This window comes from Hydractinia symbiolongicarpus, chromosome 8, assembly GCF_029227915.1.
Source record: "Hydractinia symbiolongicarpus strain clone_291-10 chromosome 8, HSymV2.1, whole genome shotgun sequence".
Taxonomy (NCBI): Eukaryota; Metazoa; Cnidaria; class Hydrozoa; order Anthoathecata; family Hydractiniidae; genus Hydractinia; species Hydractinia symbiolongicarpus.
This window is the reverse complement of record NC_079882.1, coordinates 2,212,253-2,231,407: the sequence shown is the minus strand read 5'-3', so window position 1 is coordinate 2,231,407 and position 19,155 is coordinate 2,212,253. Positions and strand designations below refer to the sequence as shown.

The window sequence follows — 19,155 nt, the reverse complement described above, 5'->3', positions numbered from 1 at the left end:
GCGTATGCAATGGCGACGTTCACTTCAATGGCGACGTTCACTTCAAATGGCGGCGTTCACTTCAACTGAAACTAAACACATTTAATTTACAGCAGTTTATACTAAGGAATAAACAAATAAAATAAACAAATTAAAAATCGGGATAAAAGGAAGTTCTTCTTTCTTATGTTACTACTTACGTTTCTGTCAACCACTTCTTACTGCTTACAGGATATCGACTGAATAAACTAAAGAATGCTTTGCTATAAAGTTATTCAGAATTAACCAACCTCGTCCTCGCTTATAAATTATCCTGCAGGGTACCATAAACATATAAAAATCCTGGGGACGAGGTTAGAGATTAGCTTGTGGATACAGTTATTAAAACAAATCAAAATATATTTATAAAAAAAAACATTGGTATCCAACATCCGCAATCTTAGTTGCCGTATTTAAGCAATATTTGGCGCGAAGATCACTTGGCGAAACTAGCCACTTAACTTCTCCTCAACTGCTTGTCGAAAGAATATGGCCTTATACATTTCCTGGTCACGTTCCATGCTCTACACAATAGAGTCAACGGGTTAGAGTTTTTCTGAAAAGAATATTTTGAATATATACAGATAAAATGGCAGATGACGTCATCACAATTCCTTTAAAGCCTATATCTACTCAATGGTTTGATGAAAGCATGGGATCTTATACAATATTTTGATCAGTGTTTCAAGCTCTACACAATAAAAGGGATGGGTTAAACAATTTCTGGAACAAAATTGGTCTCCAGATTTTGTTTCCTGTCTTTTCAAAGAAAGGAGTGGAAATAACTCCTGCGTGAGTAATTAAAGACCACCTGGGGCCAATTTTAGGACAATTTTTTAAAGCTGGGTCCAACCACTTGTTGAGGAACAGACAGGTTAATTACGTCATCAAATACCCTGTAAGCCCCAACACATCTACAAATCATATTGAAGAACTACTTTGTATCACATTAAAGTACTGCCTGTCTATGAGCGGGATTCGATCTGCGATCCCCAGAATTGTAAGCCGCAGACAAACGCACTACATTACGTGTGGCAAATTTTAGTGATTCGCGCAGAAAGTCTATCCGGATTGTGTGTATCACCTATCTCCTATTCACGCATTCCCGATAGAAATCGTTCTGAAACAAATTCCGTACCGAATAAGGTGTCTGTTCACTCAAAACCGGCGCTATCCCATATGTGAAACGAAATAATTCCGTTTCGATATAAAAAGTGAAATGATTTTGCTAAAATGCAGAACGCATCGTGTTGCGGAATGACTTCTATCAGCGACATGTGAAAAAGATCTAAGACAGTGTTAGTGACGCAGCTATCAATCACAATTGACAGGCTTGTCAGAGAACTTCCTTGCCTACCTATAGTTACAGTATTCCTTGTTTTCGATTCATGCGTTGGTTTGGGTAAAAGCCTGAGCGACAAAATTACCGTTACTTCTAAGGGTTCATGCATGATTCACCAGGTGTTGCTTTATATCTGTTTGAACATTTTCAAATACACCTATGAAAAACAAAATGGCCGTAGAATATTCCAAACGATCCTCTAAAGGAAGTTTCTTTCGCATATCGGTTCAAAACAACCAGCGGCTGCATTCGTTTACAGACGATTTTAAAGAATCTTCGACAGAGGATTTAGAACAACGTCTCCGAGCTCAGACAATACAAGTGTATGCGCAAGTTCTTGTTTATCTTGAGTGGAATAAGTCGTTTAAATAATTTCAGGCTCCTTAATAGTAAAAAACAGTCATTTGCAATTTTATATGAATGCTATTTTGATAGGGGAGCATGCAATACCTGTATTTCTCTCTCTCAATGCTCTTCTATATTAGCGTGAATACAAAAATGAATGAAGCCCTAGGAAGCAAGCTGAAGGGGGGCGCAGGGTTGAGAAAAGGATAAAGAATTAGAACCAGTTTATGTAACATAAGGTGTCTAGGTAAGAAAGAAAGCAAGTTTGGAAAAATATGTTTTTCATCCAAAGTATCATACATATCTTTTCAGTTGCCTTATATGAGAAATTTTTCCATGTTAGTTACACTTAGTAACCTAATCGTAGGGGGGGGGGGAAGGGGGGGGGGGGGCAGGGAAACAACACCAAATTTTGGAAAATCTTACCACTCGTTTCAATTTATGAAAATCCACCTACGCCAATTTATCAACACCCTTCCTCCTCAATAAGCCCCCGCCCCTCCGATTAGGTTACTAAGAGAAGCAGCCTCAGCCTAAGCAAAAACGCAATGTATCCAGACACTATTCCAGTTCACAAAGTCTGTACAACTATACAACATCCAGTTATCTGATGACGTCATGATCACTCTGTACAAGTAATGCCCGTCCTAAATTGCGAGTTAACGCGAAGTGAAGTCGTTCTACTTTCGCAATTTCTTCTTCTTCAATTGTCTAATAAAAACAGTGAGTTGTGTTAATACTTATTTAGTACGTAAAACGTTTTTTGCACTGCATCTGTCGTTTAACACTGTCATGGAAATATGGAAATAATCAAGATTTTCTAGCCAAGCAGTGGATTTACGCGGCAAAAAACAAGATTTTTAGCAGCAAACAAAAAGAATTTCATGCGGTACATATGCAAGATCTTCATGTCGTAAAAGCAAGATAACTATATGCCAAATGACAAAGATTTTTACGCATTAAAAAGAAAAGATATTCACAGAATCAGGCAATACATACATTACACACCTTATTTTGTTTTTGTGTGACATCAGGATTATAACATAACTGCAACTCCTTCAAGCATTGCATCAATTCGTACGTTTGTTCACTGGTAAATATAATCTAAAGAGTCAAACACTTTAATTGCTTCAGGTGGAAACGAAAAACGTTGTAAACCATATCAGCACGGTGAGGCGCTGTGCGGCAATACTCCAATTAATTGTGTATTCTCCCCCAACCTTTAAGCTGGTGTATTATCAACTTCAATTATTTGGAGGGTTTTGGTTTTTTGTTAACTTTTTGGCGAAACGGTGTTGTTTTTAAACGCATCTTCGCATAAATTGTGATAAACGTCTAGAAAAGGGGTCTGGTCTGCAAATTTGACATTTGTTAATTATTTAAACAGTTATGTTTAAAATTATTTTGAAAACAATATGGCAAAAATGAAAAAGGTTATGAAAACAGTTCCAACACAACCTCGAAAACGTTTTCACAAAGATAAATTGTAGGATGCGTGAATAAATAGTTAAACACAACAAAATGAGTGAGTTTAAGAAGATCAGTCACATAGGATACCTACTTCTTTATTTTCTAGTAGTGGAAGTGAATCAATCAACAGAATCATCCAAAATCTAAATGTTAATAAATTCTTTCAACTTAACATTTACTTTTATTTTTAGTTATTACAGATGCTTCACATTGGAAAAAAAAATTACTTTTTTGGCGCTAAATTTGATGTTAGCAGAGACACCAACAATGCACCAGCTTTTCTGTACTGGCTGGATAAATATAGTTTATGAAATTCGTGATATTTTCCTGTAAACAAAATTAAGATCAGTAAAACAAAGAAGTTGACTTTCATTTTTTTAAGCTTGGGTTGGTTTAAGTATACAGTAATCATTTCTGTCAAGCAAACATTTTACGGACAAAATATTTATCTCCGAGCGAAGATACTACAAGATATTTTCGCTGAAGTATACCTATATGTTTGTCTTATGTGCATCCTTGTTTCGCAGTTAACATTTTGCGTTTTAGTGTTTTAAGATTTTGCTGGTTATGCTAACAAAATATAACAAAAGAATTATACTCATGGTTAATATTATGGCTAATAATTTAATCGAGATATATAACTTTTGAAAATATTGGAATTAACGGGCGAGTATAATAATGAGTTTCAAAATCATGGAATTTTTGCTCGCAGTGTTTTTCTGGTTTCCTTTTGTGTTAGATTGGCGACAGACGCAACAGTGCGCCGCAAAGACCACGTGGTTGCCAATAGGGTGGAAAAATGCTAATTTAGGGTGAAAAAGGGTACTCTATTAAAAAAAGTTGAAAAAAGTTCACAAAAGTGGTGCAACACAAGAATGTTGGGATTTTTTGCTAGTATAAAAATTTTCTTATTTTCATTCATTAGCTTTTAGGCTAGGAAATTAAATGACATTACCCTACCTAGAAATGTAAGTTTATTGTTCAGTAACATAGAAGAACCAAGGTTCTCTATCAGATCACACTGAGCGAAAGTTCCTGTTTCCATGTAGTGGTTTAAAAATCTGTAGAAAAAAAAAGAGAAAATCGCATGTTATGCACATTTCGTAGTGTAGCAAGCCTTGATCACACAAAACAAGACAAACTTACTTTTCTGTTAAAAACGAAACAAAGACTTCATCCTAAAAAATATACAAAGCTTAACACAGTTGTGAATTAATAATACTTTAAATTTTACGTGTATAACTTTTATTGTTTCCCTTTAATTGTTTCCTGAATCTTCAAACGCATTGCGGTGAAAATCAACGACATTCACAAATAAAATGTAAGAATTTGCTAAAAGTATTTACTTTTGCCCTTAAGCACCAGGACAAGGCTACACCCAATCTTTTCCTCCTGAGAGCTTTCATACCCATTACTTTACACACCGTATTGCCTACAAAAAGTAAACAATAGTTAAGAACGCAATACTTCCATTTATCAAAGGAAAGTAAAAACAGAACAAAAAAGTCTACTTTGTTCAGTAAATCCATATTTTGTACATAAGTGGATCACTTTTAACGCTTTTGCTTCACTATCTAAAGAGATCTTCTCCAAATAAGCTTCCAAATGTTCCCTAAAAATGTGTTCAGACAACAAGAATTATACAACACACAGCTTTAAATGACAAAACCTTGTGCGGGACTAAAAATGCTTGGATACTAAAGTGATATTTCGACAGACTACGAAATTATTACGTTCTTTCTTTATTCAGCACGTTAATTTCAATAAAGTTATACAGAAAAAATACTGTAATTACAATTAGAAAAACCCTTTCACAATTTCGGTCGGACAAAATTAACGGTTGACAGAATCAAATATAGGCATAATTTGTCAACGTAAAAACGATATTCTTTAAACATAAAAAAAGTTATTTTTCTACCTTCCATGTACTGGACACGTCATCAAATAATCCGCAGCAATGCTCCATAAACTATAAAAAAGTACAACATAACTCAGCCTGCTAACATCCATGATGGTGATACATTTATGACGTACATTACCTTGAATGAGACATCAAACTTGCGCTATATTCTAATATTATGAACTCTCTGAGTTCTTCGCCATAACTAAATCAACCGAGAGAGAGAATATATATATAAAACATCCGCAACGAAAAGGAGTTTACCAATAATAAAGAATTACTGACTTACTCTAAATTTGAACTTCTTAGCAATCCACAATGGAATAACAAATCAGTAAGGTGCGCAACAAACCACCAATTGGGTAGAGTTGCACTATGATAACAAGAAAAACTTATGTCAAATAAAATTTACTTATCGTTTTTATATGAGTAAATGCAAAAAATAATGTTGGATATACCTGCACTTTTCAATGATCTTATGAATATCAAACGCCATAATAGAAAGAAAGATTTCATCCAAAGCCGTCACTTTACCAATACCATTGTACATTTCCATACATTCCTAAAACATATTCTAAATAATCAATTGTTAAAAGCAACAACTTAATGAAATCCTTATCCATGTTAATGAAATCATTGACAACAAAAACGTTCTCTTTGATATTCAAAGCAACAAAGGGGAAGTCTTAGGAAATCTTTTAAGGAGGTCCGAACATAATAGGAATAACAACTTCATTTTGTGAGAGGACTACGAAGCGATGTGCAACTTATGTTTTAGAGCTTAATAAGTCGAGTCGTTGAAATAAAAGCTCTTTTCGTTCTGAAGATATACACGTTTAAAGATGTTTTCAATTATTCTGCATAAACTTGATGTCCAAATATTTGACCTGTAAAAAAATACGCTTTCCTGAATATTATTTTGGTCATAACTTGAGATCACTTCCACACATTTGGAAAACCTTCAGAAATCTTCGTTTTAGTTATGAAGCCTTACCACAGCGTATTGTTTTAGATGAAATGTCTTCACTGTAGGATCAGCAAACAATAGTTTGGCAGTCATCAGCTGATACCAAGACCGAAATAAGTCTCTGAAGAAATAAAATAAACCATTAGAATGTACAGAAATGTCAAATTAAACACAGGCTTTTATGCCAGTACTACAAAAATATTCATTATTTTTATTACAGTTAGCTCCCGGTAATTCAAACACCGGTTACCTTGAACATTCGTTCAATTGAACCATTTTCTTGGGTACCTTGAACTTTCGTTAATACTTTCTTATAAAAAACTCTGGTTACCTTGAACCTCGAATAACTTCGTTAATTCGTTAACTAATTTCTTTGGATAACATAAACTTTCACTCGAGAAAAGGAAATCAAAAACTACATAAATGTCAGATATTATAATTATTTTTTTAGTTTTTATTAACTCCTGATGTAATACAGATAGGTAATGTTGTCTGTTAAGAAAAATTCAATTTAACAAGGGACTTTCATTGCCAAGAATGTACTTTTTACCGGTACCTGTCGCCCCATCTTTTGAAAAACTCAAACTATAATCTCAATTTAGACTAAATTCGCCTTAACAGGAGCTTCGTTTAACTCTAAAAATCGTTTAGTCCAACTATTTTTCTTGGTCTCTTGGAGGTTGGAGTTACCAGCACTAACTGTATATAAAATTGAAAAAAGTTCAGTAGAATCATGAGTATTGTACTTTTGTTTGAGAAGAGCTGCATCTCCACCACATAACAACTAAACAAAATAAAAGTATATATCATCTTTAATGTCGGTCATTATTCAAAACACATTATTGAATGACTCTAAAAAAGGTGAATTCTGCTTTAAACATAAAAAAGGAAAAAGATAGGACCTATGCTACCCTTTTTTAGGCACTAAAATTATAATTACAGTAGACGTCCGATAATACGCATGCCGCTTTATTCGAACTTTCCGTTATTTCGAGCAAATTGCCAAGTCCCTTGAGTTTGGTTTAATAAAGTCTTATATTTTGAGCTGCTTAATTCGAACTTCGATAATTCGAACATTCCGCTAATTCGAACAATTCTTTAGTCCTAAGGCTACATTATGCTCGTTAATTCGAACTTTTGTGTATCGATAAATAAAATGTTATGGGAAAATAAAAAAACGTTTCCATTTTTATTGCATCAATGGTGGCAAAATATCTTTCAATTTATCAATTAAATTGGCATTCCCAATAATTTTTAAAAATGTTTCAGAATCAAACCGAACGTTTAAAACGCTCATTTTTTAAATACTTTAGAATCAAATCCAATGTTTTTTTAGCTGTTTGTATTTTCGTTTGCTATTCACGTTTATAGATGTTAATCGCTGGAAAACACAAATGCAATATTATATATTTTTACAATAATTTTTTTTCCGAACTTCCAATAATCCGAACATTCGTTAATTCGAACAAATAATTTAGTCCCTTGCGTGTTCGAATTAACGGACGTCTACTGTACAACTAGTGGACAGAATTTTTAGATATTTGTGAAGAGAGGTAGCAAACAAAGAAATATTTTAGGGTGGTCCACGTTATAGAAACTGAGGTAACTTTCCATGCATAATTACCTCACACAACACTTGCAACTGTGGATATTCTAAAAAATCTCCATCACTTAATCGTGATGCGCATTCTGAATGCCAATGCTGCCATTTTGAATTAAAATCATTCATTGTCTGACCTTGATATACCTGAAACATTTTAAACATGATTAAGATGGTTATTTTCAGTCCCCCATATCTACAAATAAAATTACCCACATGAAAAACAGGCATCTTCTTCAATAGTTCCTCGATATTTGCAAATGCCTGTAGAAAAATTATAGTGGTAATTGTGTAAGTTATTTGAATACAGTTTCAATCGACATAATAAAACTTTCCACAGGTCAGATGTATTTCAAAAACATTTGTGGTATTTCTGCTGCTTCAATAAAAAGGAGACTATCAAGCAATTAGGTCAATCAGGCTAAAGGTGTAATGTTATTGCAACATACATCAAATCTTCTTGGATCACGATCAGGATGATGCATTAATAAGTCACAAACTTCATTAAGTCGACCTTGTAACACAAAGCCATAAACCTAAACAACAATAACTTAAGCTGTACCAATCTGAATGTGAGACAATAAGAGCACAGCGGAATAAAAAGACACAGGATTTTAAACTATGCTACTAACAAACTCTGTAAAAATACAATAAAATCACCAAAACATAGTAACAGTGCACAAGTTTCCACCTGCTCGTCTTTGGAAACTGGTGAATATTTCTCAGCAATTAAATTTCATAAAATGAATTTATGCATTTTTACTTTAATATTATCATTTGACAAAGTAGAAAACGAAAAGATTCAATTAATTTATTGACAATTACATTGACTTCTCTATATATGTATTTGTTCAAACAGATTTAACAGAAATAATTTGGCAGGGAAAATTTAAGGTATAAAATAAAGCATCTGAAGAAGAAGAAAAAGGAGAAGATAAACAAACCTACAGTTGGCCAGTAATCTTGATGTGAATACGGATCATCTGATGACATGACATTTTGCCCAAGTATATCTGCCTCATTGAAATGACATCTCACCCATTCCAACAAATGTTGTAAACAATAGCTTCCTAAAGTAACACAAATCATTTTAAAACAATGTAAATTAAAAAAATTAGTTCAATGTAGTGACATTCCAGCCTAAAATTGAATGGGGAATTATGAGGAGAAAGTTTCGCGTTTTCGCGTTTTTTGGCTGTTTTTGCGAATTCAAGTACCTGCAAAAAAGATTACCATTCGGATTCAGGAAAATTTATCCCACGCAAATTAGCCTAGGAAGCCGATTCGTGACAGTTAAATTGAAGGAAAAAACTCATATTTCATGTTTTTCACACATTTTTTTTGACAACATAAGTATTATATCAGTCTAAATCAATATCATAATAATTGTCTAATGAGAAAGAAATATTTCTGTTTGATGTAAACAAATCTCTGTTTTATTTGTCAAAATTCCAAAATATTTAGTGAAAAAAATGCACAAAAACCGAAAATCGCAAAAGATTATCCCACTTGCAATTCACTTTTCAAGTTAAACGTGAACGATTATTTTACACAAAATAGATTTAATCACTCATTCACAAAAGTAAATCCCTAAAATTTCATGTTTTTTTCCTCACGAAACTCCCCCCCCCCCTGAAACTTTCTCTCTGTAAAGTAACTACCAAATTACATTGGTATGAAAACACTACTATGGTGTGTCACAAAATGCTATAAGTTTTGTAAGGATTATTCTTATAGAACTTACAACTTTAATTCATTAAGGGGTTAGCATTCTATAAAGTGATCAATCCAATTTCTCACTTTTTTAATCCTTGTTCCCCTGTTAGCATAAAGTAATGAAATTACTTTGATAGTGGTTATTTTCTTATCAGTCCCTTTCACGCCGAGCTTAGTCGAACTGATTTTCAATTTCAATTAAATTTTCTTTATCAACTTAGGCTAAAAAAAAAGTCTGCTAAGTGAGAGCTCCCATTTTTGGTGACCCTGTTTAACCCTATTCATATTGGGGTCAGAGTGACCCTTCTTTAGGGGGATGCCCTACCAATATTTTTCGATAAATTAACTTCATATAGATAGAAACTCAAGTAAAATTTCAGGTAAAATAAGCCAGGCAATCAAAAGTTAAAAGTCAAAAAACGGAAGGGTAGGACATTCCCTGCCCCTCCTAGGACTTTCACCTCGAATTTGTACGACTCAAAACACCACCCTATCAAAAAGGAAGTACATACCACTGTATCAGGCATGAAACAGAGAATTGCTTATGGTTTGCAGGGTGGAGTAAAACACGGCTCAAGTGGCATTTAGTTAAAATTTGGTAATATTAAAGGGATCAGGAATAATCGCTAAGATTCGAATAGACAGATTATTCCTCATTTTTGTTGCTATACTTTTTTAATAGTTTTTTAAGGGTAACTTCTAATTTATGGCCATCACTATAAACTTATGTCTGATTTGTAAATTGTTTTCATTGGTTTGTAACAAAAGTTCTTTATAAAGCTTTTACAAAGTTTAAACCAATACACACCTTGTTACATGGGAAGTAATCTATAAGGAATAGATTCTTGCCAAATTTTACATTTTTCAAGTTATATATCTGGCTATGCATAATCATTTCCGTTATTGATTTAAAACATGGTGCAAATAATGACAATAAGGTAACAAGTAAAAGTAACACTTAAAAGTATTTCCTCAGGACATTTTTGAAAACTCTTGACATGGGAACAAACTAAGTGTATTGTCTATCTAATTATCATATCTAATTCTAGGTCAGATTGTTCACCTTGCATCCTTTCTTCCAATAAAAATATCAATCGAATGTTCAAATCTACTTCTCTATTTAGTTAAAGACATACCACTTTGTGACTGTACAAGAAGAACTTCACACAAATACCAAATCATTTCCATAAAGCTTAACAAATTTAGCTAGAAAAAGAAATTAAAATATTAAATGTTAGACACTTCAGAAGACATGGTGTATTTTACTGTAAACAGAAGTTTGGACAAACTTCATTTTCCATGCTTTCCTTTACAGTCCTCTCTCGTTGATACTCTAAATAAAAATAAAATATAAAATAGAGTACAGAAACTTTATAGTCAGGAATTTAGGTAGTTAGGTAGTTGGAGAGTTAGTAGTCTGTGAGTTAAGGAGTTGCGACTATTTCAATTAAAAATGTCGCTCTCAATCTCTTGGCTTGTGCATATTTTAAAAATTCATGGTGCAATGGAGATACGGAAACGAATGGACTACAACACTTTTTATTTATCCAACATTAAATATAGATAACAACTGTTTGTGTACATATTTTTTAGAAATTATGACGAATCTCTCTAATTAATGAAAGTGTATAGCAGGAGGTACACAATATCAAAGATAGGAAAAGAAAGGCAAATTTTAGCTATTTTTGCGCAGAAACATAAATCTACAGTAACAAGCAACCATTAGGTATCCGTAATAAATTTCATTGACAACCATGTTTTATGAACGTCATTATCAGCAAAGCAATCTTTTATATGTTTAATTATTTTGAATTAGGCCGTTGAAAGTATCATAAACCTGACATTTTCATTCATTGTTTTCAATGAATGTATGTTTTTTTCTTTTCTTTCATTGCATATGTTACGGAGATATGAGGAATAAAAAGGTTAAGTTGACCTAAGCATCAGTTTTTTTGCTTAAAATTCGTGGAAACTAATCTTATGAGACTGAGGACTAAGCTCTTTATGGGTAAGAGATTGCTTTATGGGTAAGGGATTTGAACACGTTTATCCTTATTGATAGCACAAGAGAAAACAGATAAAGATTTCAACATCATTGCCGTAAAATTTAGCAACTCTCCAACTCCCACTATGGTAACTACATAGCTCTCCAACTCTGTGACTCGAAATTCACCTATTCTCTAAAATATATATACCCAATATTGCACTTTTACTTTTTAACTAAAACAAACAAACACTTACTCAGCTTCTCTCGTAGTTTAATAATACATGACTGAATGACAGCCCGATATTCTAGACTAGTTTTAATCCATCTATATAAAAATAAAAGAAATATGTCTGACATATTACAAAATAAACACTACTATTCATGTTGCTGGCAAATATCAGTAGGATAAACACCTGATGTAATTCGATTTATACCTTTCGAACAATATGAAGCAACAAAAAATGAACTTACGCTTCCTTCTCACCACCATCATCCTCACATGCTTCCTGTAGATCTAAGAAGATTCCTAAAAGTCAAAAAAATAAAAAAAATTTAGTACTGCCAATACATTCCTGTCCCTGCCAACAAGTGGTGGTATTGGACAGGTAGTGCTGCAAACCAAAAATTGCCTCACAATTCCTCTAATTATCATAAAAATTAATAAAGAAATTATTTAAAATAAGAACTTAAGACTCCTTTTTTTGCAATAACATCTATATTATAATGCCTGTATGCGTCTATCCGTCCGTCCATCTGTCTGTCACGCAAAATGGTAGCTTAGCTGTGACGGGCGAACCTGTGGATTTTTCCACGGGCTAACGACTAGTTTGCACTAATATTTAGACCACATACAACCACATGGGAATATACAAATGTTACATTGACAATGACATGCAATAACAATGACCACTGGACTCAATTGCATTCTTTCCAAGGAATTATTTTTCTTTTTTTATAATGGTCTTTAAAGACTCAAACTGCTTTGAAAAACAGTCTAAGGAGATAAGTAGGCTTAAAGTTTCTTTACAATTCAAAATAGGTTAGTTAATCCTTTGCGAGATTCACAAATTAGGTTATTCTAGCACCCTGTGAGTATTCTTTTCTACTCTTTTAAAGTTAAAAGCCAGTTAACAGCTGTAAGAGTCAACTTTTTGTTGTTACATTCAAAATTTCATTTATTTTGGATAAACATTTCTAAATAATAAAAAAAATAAGTGTCTTTACCTAATTAAAATGTTGCTACACTGAAAAATTAATTTGTAAAAGGGACTGAGAATTGTGTTTTTATCTCTGTAACCGTGGGAAGTTTTTTGTCGAATTTGGAGATGGGAGGTGTTAGAAGAGGCAAGTAAACACGCAAAAAAACAAAGCAAATGTCAACCACCTTAAAAAACTTTAGCAAAATATGTCTGCAAAAATATTTTTAAACCATCATAAGCTTGCTTTGTTTTTCATAACCAATTTTGTTCCCAACTTCCAGTAAAATTTGGAAGTGATTATCTTTTCCATTTAATCAAAAATTGGAATACGAAGGGTGAAGAAAAAAAAACGCGAAAAAAATGAATGGAATAATAGAATACCATGGGTTTCATTGAGCAGTTTTCTCGTCACACTATTCTGAATGTCTACATTCCAACGTAACTCTTTCAATATGCCATCACCAGCTTGACCTAAAGGAAATCATAAAATACTTTCGAGTTATCAAAGCAACAATGACAAAAGAATTAAAACAGTTAAAAATAAGGATATACCTCCCATGTTGTAATGCACAATCAATGAATTAACACCCTGCCATTTTGCTATATTTTGATGTATATCACACATCTAAATATTTAATTTAGATCATCGTTTTAATACTTTTTTGATACTTTAATTTAGCCTGATTTCTGTCCATAAACCTAGGTCCTAGACTTTGAAAATTTTATTTCTTATTCACTGCGTATCCCTGAATTTCTTGTAAGGAAAAGATAAAAGAGGGCATGCAAAATTTATTGGATCATTGTATATATATTGTATATATATGATCCACATTTTATCACAAAGAAAATTTTTTTTTGTTAAACATAAGTCTATAGTCAACAAAAAAATCACTAAGGGACAAACATGTTTATTTTCAAAATTGTTAGGATCATTTGTTTTTTGGTCCATCTGTCTTTGCAAAACGCACAATTAAAGTAATAATTGTTAATCTTTTTTAAACACAATGAATGAACTTTCAACAGCTATAACTCATAAGTATTAACAAAAATGAAAGAGTAAATTTACCGTATTTTCCGGTATATAACCCGCAGGTTATAAGTTGATTTTTACGACTTCCACCGTTGGTGCGGGTTATAATGTGGTGCGAGTTGTGTGATAAGTTTTATATTTTCTGCCATTTATTGTGAAATTTAAAGTTTATACATTTAATAAAGAAAATAGTGCTGATGGGATAAAATACGTACATTGATATAATTACATGCGCTATACTATTGCTTGCCAGTGCTAATATTACGAGCTCTCTCTGAAACACAATTCTGAAGATCATTTTTCTTTTGTGTTGAATGTAATTCTAATCTATTTATATCTTCGCAATCACATTGAGCACATTGAAATGATTTGCGTCTCATAATAGAGCAATATAGCAGGTATCATTTTTAGGTTTAATTGACACGTATTTCACAACTTAGTGCCCAGGACTTAATTATTAATTCCTGTTAAAAATATTGAACAATGTTAAAATTAAAGTATAGATAATAATTTTCTTCTTTTATCTTCGCTACCTTTAAGCAACTGGTGGCCACTGAAAATATCAAAAATAAATATAAAATACATTTAACAAGAGACATGCAACTATCTCCTCCCAATTGCCACCATTCATTTTATCATGCACACTGTGATTGCTGAGATATAAATGGATAACAAAATTCTATAAACATTAGAAAAGAACATTCCATACATTGCTGTTACAGACAATCGGTGATAATTATTATGTTTATTTTTATGCCAAAAAAACCTAAATATACATAAAAACAGAGATTTTATTTTAGGTTTTAACCAGATAGCGTGTTTTTTTATTTGTTTGTTTGTTTAATTGCAGGAAGCAAGGGTTATTATAGGCTGAAACTAATGTCTACAAATAATAAAAAACCTCGCATTGTCTGATTCAGTACTGTCGGAATTAGCGGAAGATCGACTTGTCAAATTAATTTTAATTCATTATTATTTCGGCAATCGGAGACAAGGAAGTTAAGACTAAGAGAGTCGCTAGTTCAAACATTCGGTTCCTTGCATGAAAGAAAACAGAACACACACGCACATGCTTATAAAATGATTCAGGTAAGTAAAAATCCGCTGGATTTTTTTCTTAACACAATGCGGGTTATGCAAAGGTGCAGATAAGTAAAACACATTGATTGAAATTTTATGCGGGTTATACAAAGGTGCGGGCTATCTGAGAGCATCTAGTTTAAAACTCCCTAAAAAAGCTGAGCCGCGGGTTATACGATGTGTGGGTTATATACCGGAAAATACGGTAGGGTATTTACTAAAGTATTTTTAAGAGCAAATGGTGATTGTATGTTTGTAACATTAAAACCATGCTAAAATTTCCAAAATTCTTCCACAAATTGCACTTAACCAAAAAATAGATCTTCTTATTTCTCGAACCTAGTAGGCGACGTTTGGGAGATATTTCTCTCATCATCGAGCAAAGAAAATAATGTTGGATATTTATTGGACGATATATAATTACAGAGAATCGCAATTCATAAGAATATGTTAGAATTAACCAATTATGGTAATTAAACAGGCCTTGCCATGAGTTGCGAGTAATTGCTCGCGCCTGCGCTGTGCTCGCGTAAATGCTCGTTACCCGAGCATTCTATTGCTCGCGTAAATATTAACATTTTGAGATAAGTGTAAACGTTTTTCTCAAGAATTGATTGGTCTTTTAAGTAAAATTCCTGCACAAACACTCAACCTGAAACTGAAAAGATATTTGGTGTGATTATTTTCCACCCATCATGCAAAAGTTCATTCGCCATTTTGTAAAACGCGTGCGATACGGGCATTAAGGTTAATCTTTGTTGCGCATTCATTTTGCAGTAGAAAAGTGGGGGACGTTTTAAATCGTGAACCCCAAACACGATGATCGAGCGTCTACCGGTATAGCGACTCTCTCTATCTTAACTTCCTTTTCTACATGTCCGAAATAGTATGCATGACTATACTGTTGTTTTCATAAATTTATTGTTTATTTTTCAGCAAATAGAAAAAAATATGCTTCAATTTCAAATTAAAAAAAAATCTTTATCTGCATGGTTTAAATAAAACTTCAGGTACATAAAATTTATACAGAAAAAAAAATTATACCACACGTGGGTTTCGTTTTTAAAATTGTTTGAATAACAGTTGCGGCATAAAGAAAATAATCCATTAAATTTGGACCTGTATGGTTTCCAATTGTTTTGTCAAATGAAGAAATTATCTACAATTAAATCCATGATAAATTGTCTGTTCCGCCTGTAAGTGCAGTTTTGCAGACTTGCGTCATCCGTGCTCCGTCGACGTTCACCTCCGCATTAGTTAAGAACCGCATGGCTGGATTTTTTGTGTAAAACCTGGTTACCAACGACGAAGGGGCCAGGCAAAAGAGATTTATGTCTACGTTGTTTTTTAACTAAGTCAGGAGTCGGTGAATTAGCTAAGATGGTCAGGTTGGCTATGAATAGGCTTCCTCATGGATTTCAAGGACCAGGACTATTCAATAATTCTGAGATCTAAAAGTGTCCGACCAAGACGGAAATCTATCGGACGTTTTAACCAACAAAAGTTCTAAGCGAGCCACGGACATGTCGGACCAAACTGGAAATGTGACAGGCATTTCAATCACACGCCTGAAACTATTTAGGTGTGTGCCAAGGCGCACGCCTCTCCTGAAAAAGACGCCCTGAGAGACTAAATGTAAAGTTTTTTTAGCGAAAAATATGGCGAGCAAAATTTCTCGCGTGGACACTCTGACGCAAGCAAATAATTGCTCGGGAGGTTATTTGCTCATGACAAGGCCTGTTAAAATTTTCAAAATTACATAATTATTATATTAATCATATAAATAATTATACAAAACAATAAACAATTATGTTCAAGAAATGATAAACCTTTAACTGATGTTTTAGTGTATGGGAATAAACATAATAAAAGTTCAAGCAGTGGTCAAAACAGGGAATTTTAACACATGTTTAAGAAAGTGGTAACTGGAATCATTAATTAAACTCTTTAACTACTTCTGGAACAAACAATAATGAAAGAGGATCCATGGAAGAACAGAAATTTTGTTACATATATGTATTGTATATTTTACTAACCTTTAAATGGCCATCCTGTATAAATATTTGTGATAAATAAATACATGTGTAAATTAAATTACAGAAAGTTTAATGGTGACTAATAGTGACAACATTAAAACAATGGATATCATTAGGTACTTAAAAAAATATTGTTATTCATACAGATTTTTTTACCTTTTACTTTCTTAATTTCTCTTCAAGAAATGACCATACATTTCCACAAGCTTAATTAGAACGTGTAAATCTGGATTTATCAATAAATTTCAACATTTTATGTGAGTGAGGTGATGTGATGGGTGATCTCCTGGAGACTCCGTGATATATAATGGTATTTTCGTCCCCTCAACACATAAAATAGTATACTCATATCTGATATTTTCTCTGAAAATCCGGAAACTAAGCTTTGGTATTGTATACCACACAAGTACACTTTAATTGCAGAGGTGACACACAATTGAAGTTTTATTTCTATGGTTGGCTATGGTTGGGAATAAAGAAAAAGAACAACTACAAAAGGCCTCATGATATTGTTACACCTGCAAGAAAGGGCTCTTGCAGGTGTAAGAATTTTACGAGGCCTTTTATGTGCACAATGGTTTTGTTTTCTGTGTAGATAGTAATTTAAGCATCAACCCATTTTGCACCCCATTATTCTATTCGAGTTATGAAAAGGTTAGAAAACCATTTCCTATTGTAAATTCCCCCAGGTCTTAATGTGAAGCATCAGTCAATCAACCGCCACAAAAAAATCCGACCACACTTGACCACCTTACATCCGAATGATAACTCACCAATAAGAGAAAGGAGCTTTTTTCCTGTCTTCCCATACTCTTAAAGGGGACAAAAGAGCTTAAAATATATCCTGTGGTGAATGGTTCCAAATAGGCAGTATTGACTTCTATGCCTATAAAAAGTAATCACCTGCGACGGTCCCACAATTTTATCAATGGCACCTCTAAGTCCTAAAAAACCTTTTTAATCAACTTGATGAGTTCTGCGCATGACTGATCACCTGTGATAAAGTCATAAGGTAGTTAGGAAAATGTTGAATAAGTGACTGAAGAATTCAGTGGTAGCAAGTCTGCAAAGTGATTGAAGGTAAAAGGGCCTACCCCCAAAAAGGAGTACAACATGAAAAAATATTGCCCCTCCCATCTGTATTCTAGTAGAAGACAATCATCCTGGTGAACTGGACATAAACGAAAGGTATGTTTAATATCTATATACTGTATTTTGGCTAAAAAACATTCCATCTAAGATGACAACCATGTCAAGAGCATCATCAAATGATGAGTAACTAACCAAGTAGCATTAGAAATTCCATCATTAACTGAAAGCTAATGTGGGAAGGAAAAATCTAAAACTACCTGAATAGTACCGTCATTTTTAGGTGCTGCTCTCAATGGAAAAATTAACCAATATCCGATCAGGGTGAGACAGTAGTAGTTTGCTAAATAACGCAACATTTAAAGGAGCATGCACTAAAAACGAAAGGAGGAAAAAATTACTTGGTACTAGGTTGAGAGGGCCAGAATGAACAGCGAGTTTCTAGGTGACTTTTGGAAAATGCTTCACATTTGCATTTGGAAGCAGTTGTTTGCACAGAGTAATGCGAAACAACTCTGATCCCCAAGGTCTATAATATAGGAAAATCAGTAGCAAAATGTCCCCGAATAGGAAGGAGGGCGCTTGGGTGATGTAGAAGCCCCTTGCAAGTGGGTAACAAGCTGGCTGCTGGTCCCATATCAATTAAAAAGATTGTTTGCCAGTTGCAGCATATGCAATTGGTCAAAAGCACACACAGCTGGGAACACGTACTTGGTTGTTATAGAGATGGAAGTGCTTTTACGGCAGAAAAAATGCAAACATTCAAAAAGGTTTTTAAATATATACCAACAAAGGATCTCATTTTTTGCACCTTTATCGTTAAAAAATCGGTTTTCTTATAACTCATATCCTGTTTTTTAGTGCTTAGCTTAGGTAGCCATCCATACCTTTTTTATAAGTGTTAAAACACGTTCCAAAAATTGTGCACCATGCTTAAAAAAAGTTTAAAAACCGCTATAGCCCGGGTTCCTCTCTCTTATCGGCGTTAGGGTACGGTACAGGGCCGCGGAAAGTAGAAAAAAATCCGCGGAAGAATAAGAGAAAACAAGAAAAAAGTCAGCAGCAGATAGCAACAGATAAAAAACAACCCGTTTTTGCTGCCAAGAGTTTAAAGATAGTGGAGTTTACAGGACTGTAATCGTCCGGTGACTATTCATTTGTTTTTATACTCTTTCTGCTCCTGTGTGCAGGCAAAGTTGACATCCCTTAAAATTCAGATTAGAACGGAACGGATTGGAACCGAAAACTTTATCAACCAATCATATTCCAGAAATTATCGTGTGGCTGCACAAAATGTTCTTTATTTTCCGCTTCTCTTCATATTATCGCTATAAATAAACTTTCGCTTTGGTGTTGTCTATCAGGGGTTTATAAAT

At 33.5% G+C, this 19,155-nt stretch overlaps 1 protein-coding gene across 2 annotated transcripts; it reads right to left on the bottom strand.

Moving 5' to 3' along the window:
* Positions 1–2,129: 2,129 nt before the first annotated feature.
* On the bottom strand, positions 2,130–18,701 carry LOC130654539 (nuclear pore complex protein Nup85-like). Of its 2 annotated transcripts, none has more exons than XM_057457150.1 (25): positions 18,667–18,701; positions 13,097–13,169; positions 12,926–13,015; positions 11,817–11,871; positions 11,600–11,670; positions 10,648–10,691; positions 10,495–10,564; positions 8,591–8,712; positions 8,092–8,178; positions 7,859–7,906; positions 7,667–7,789; positions 6,789–6,826; positions 6,070–6,163; positions 5,534–5,637; positions 5,365–5,448; positions 5,215–5,280; positions 5,094–5,144; positions 4,687–4,787; positions 4,522–4,607; positions 4,322–4,353; positions 4,136–4,236; positions 3,403–3,502; positions 3,267–3,318; positions 2,714–2,809; positions 2,130–2,416 (listed from the first exon to the last, which is right to left on the bottom strand). In XM_057457150.1, exons 2-25 carry the CDS (start codon positions 13,167–13,169, stop codon positions 2,309–2,311), a joined length of 1,896 nt encoding a protein of 631 aa, XP_057313133.1. In that variant the 5' UTR covers positions 18,667–18,701; the 3' UTR covers positions 2,130–2,308. The 2 variants fall into 2 exon arrangements, with proteins under 2 accessions (XP_057313133.1, XP_057313132.1); XM_057457149.1 differs by lacking the exon at positions 18,667–18,701 and adding an exon at positions 13,611–13,745.
* Between the last annotated feature and the right edge of the window lie 454 nt (positions 18,702–19,155).

What these genes read in the sequence shown, in the direction of transcription:
- LOC130654539 (XM_057457150.1), bottom strand. Translation starts at nt 13,169, where the DNA reads ATGTGTGATATACATCAAAATATAGCAAAATGGCAGGGTGTTAATTCA. An exon ending in TAAACTACGAGAGAAGCTGA is followed by an intron (nt 10,692 to 11,599) that starts GTAAGTGTTTGT and finishes ATTTTTATTTAG; the next exon opens with AGTATCAACGAGAGAGGACT. An exon ending in AAGATCATTGAAAAGTGCAG is followed by an intron (nt 5,449 to 5,533) that starts GTATATCCAACA and finishes TTGTTATCATAG; the next exon opens with TGCAACTCTACCCAATTGGT.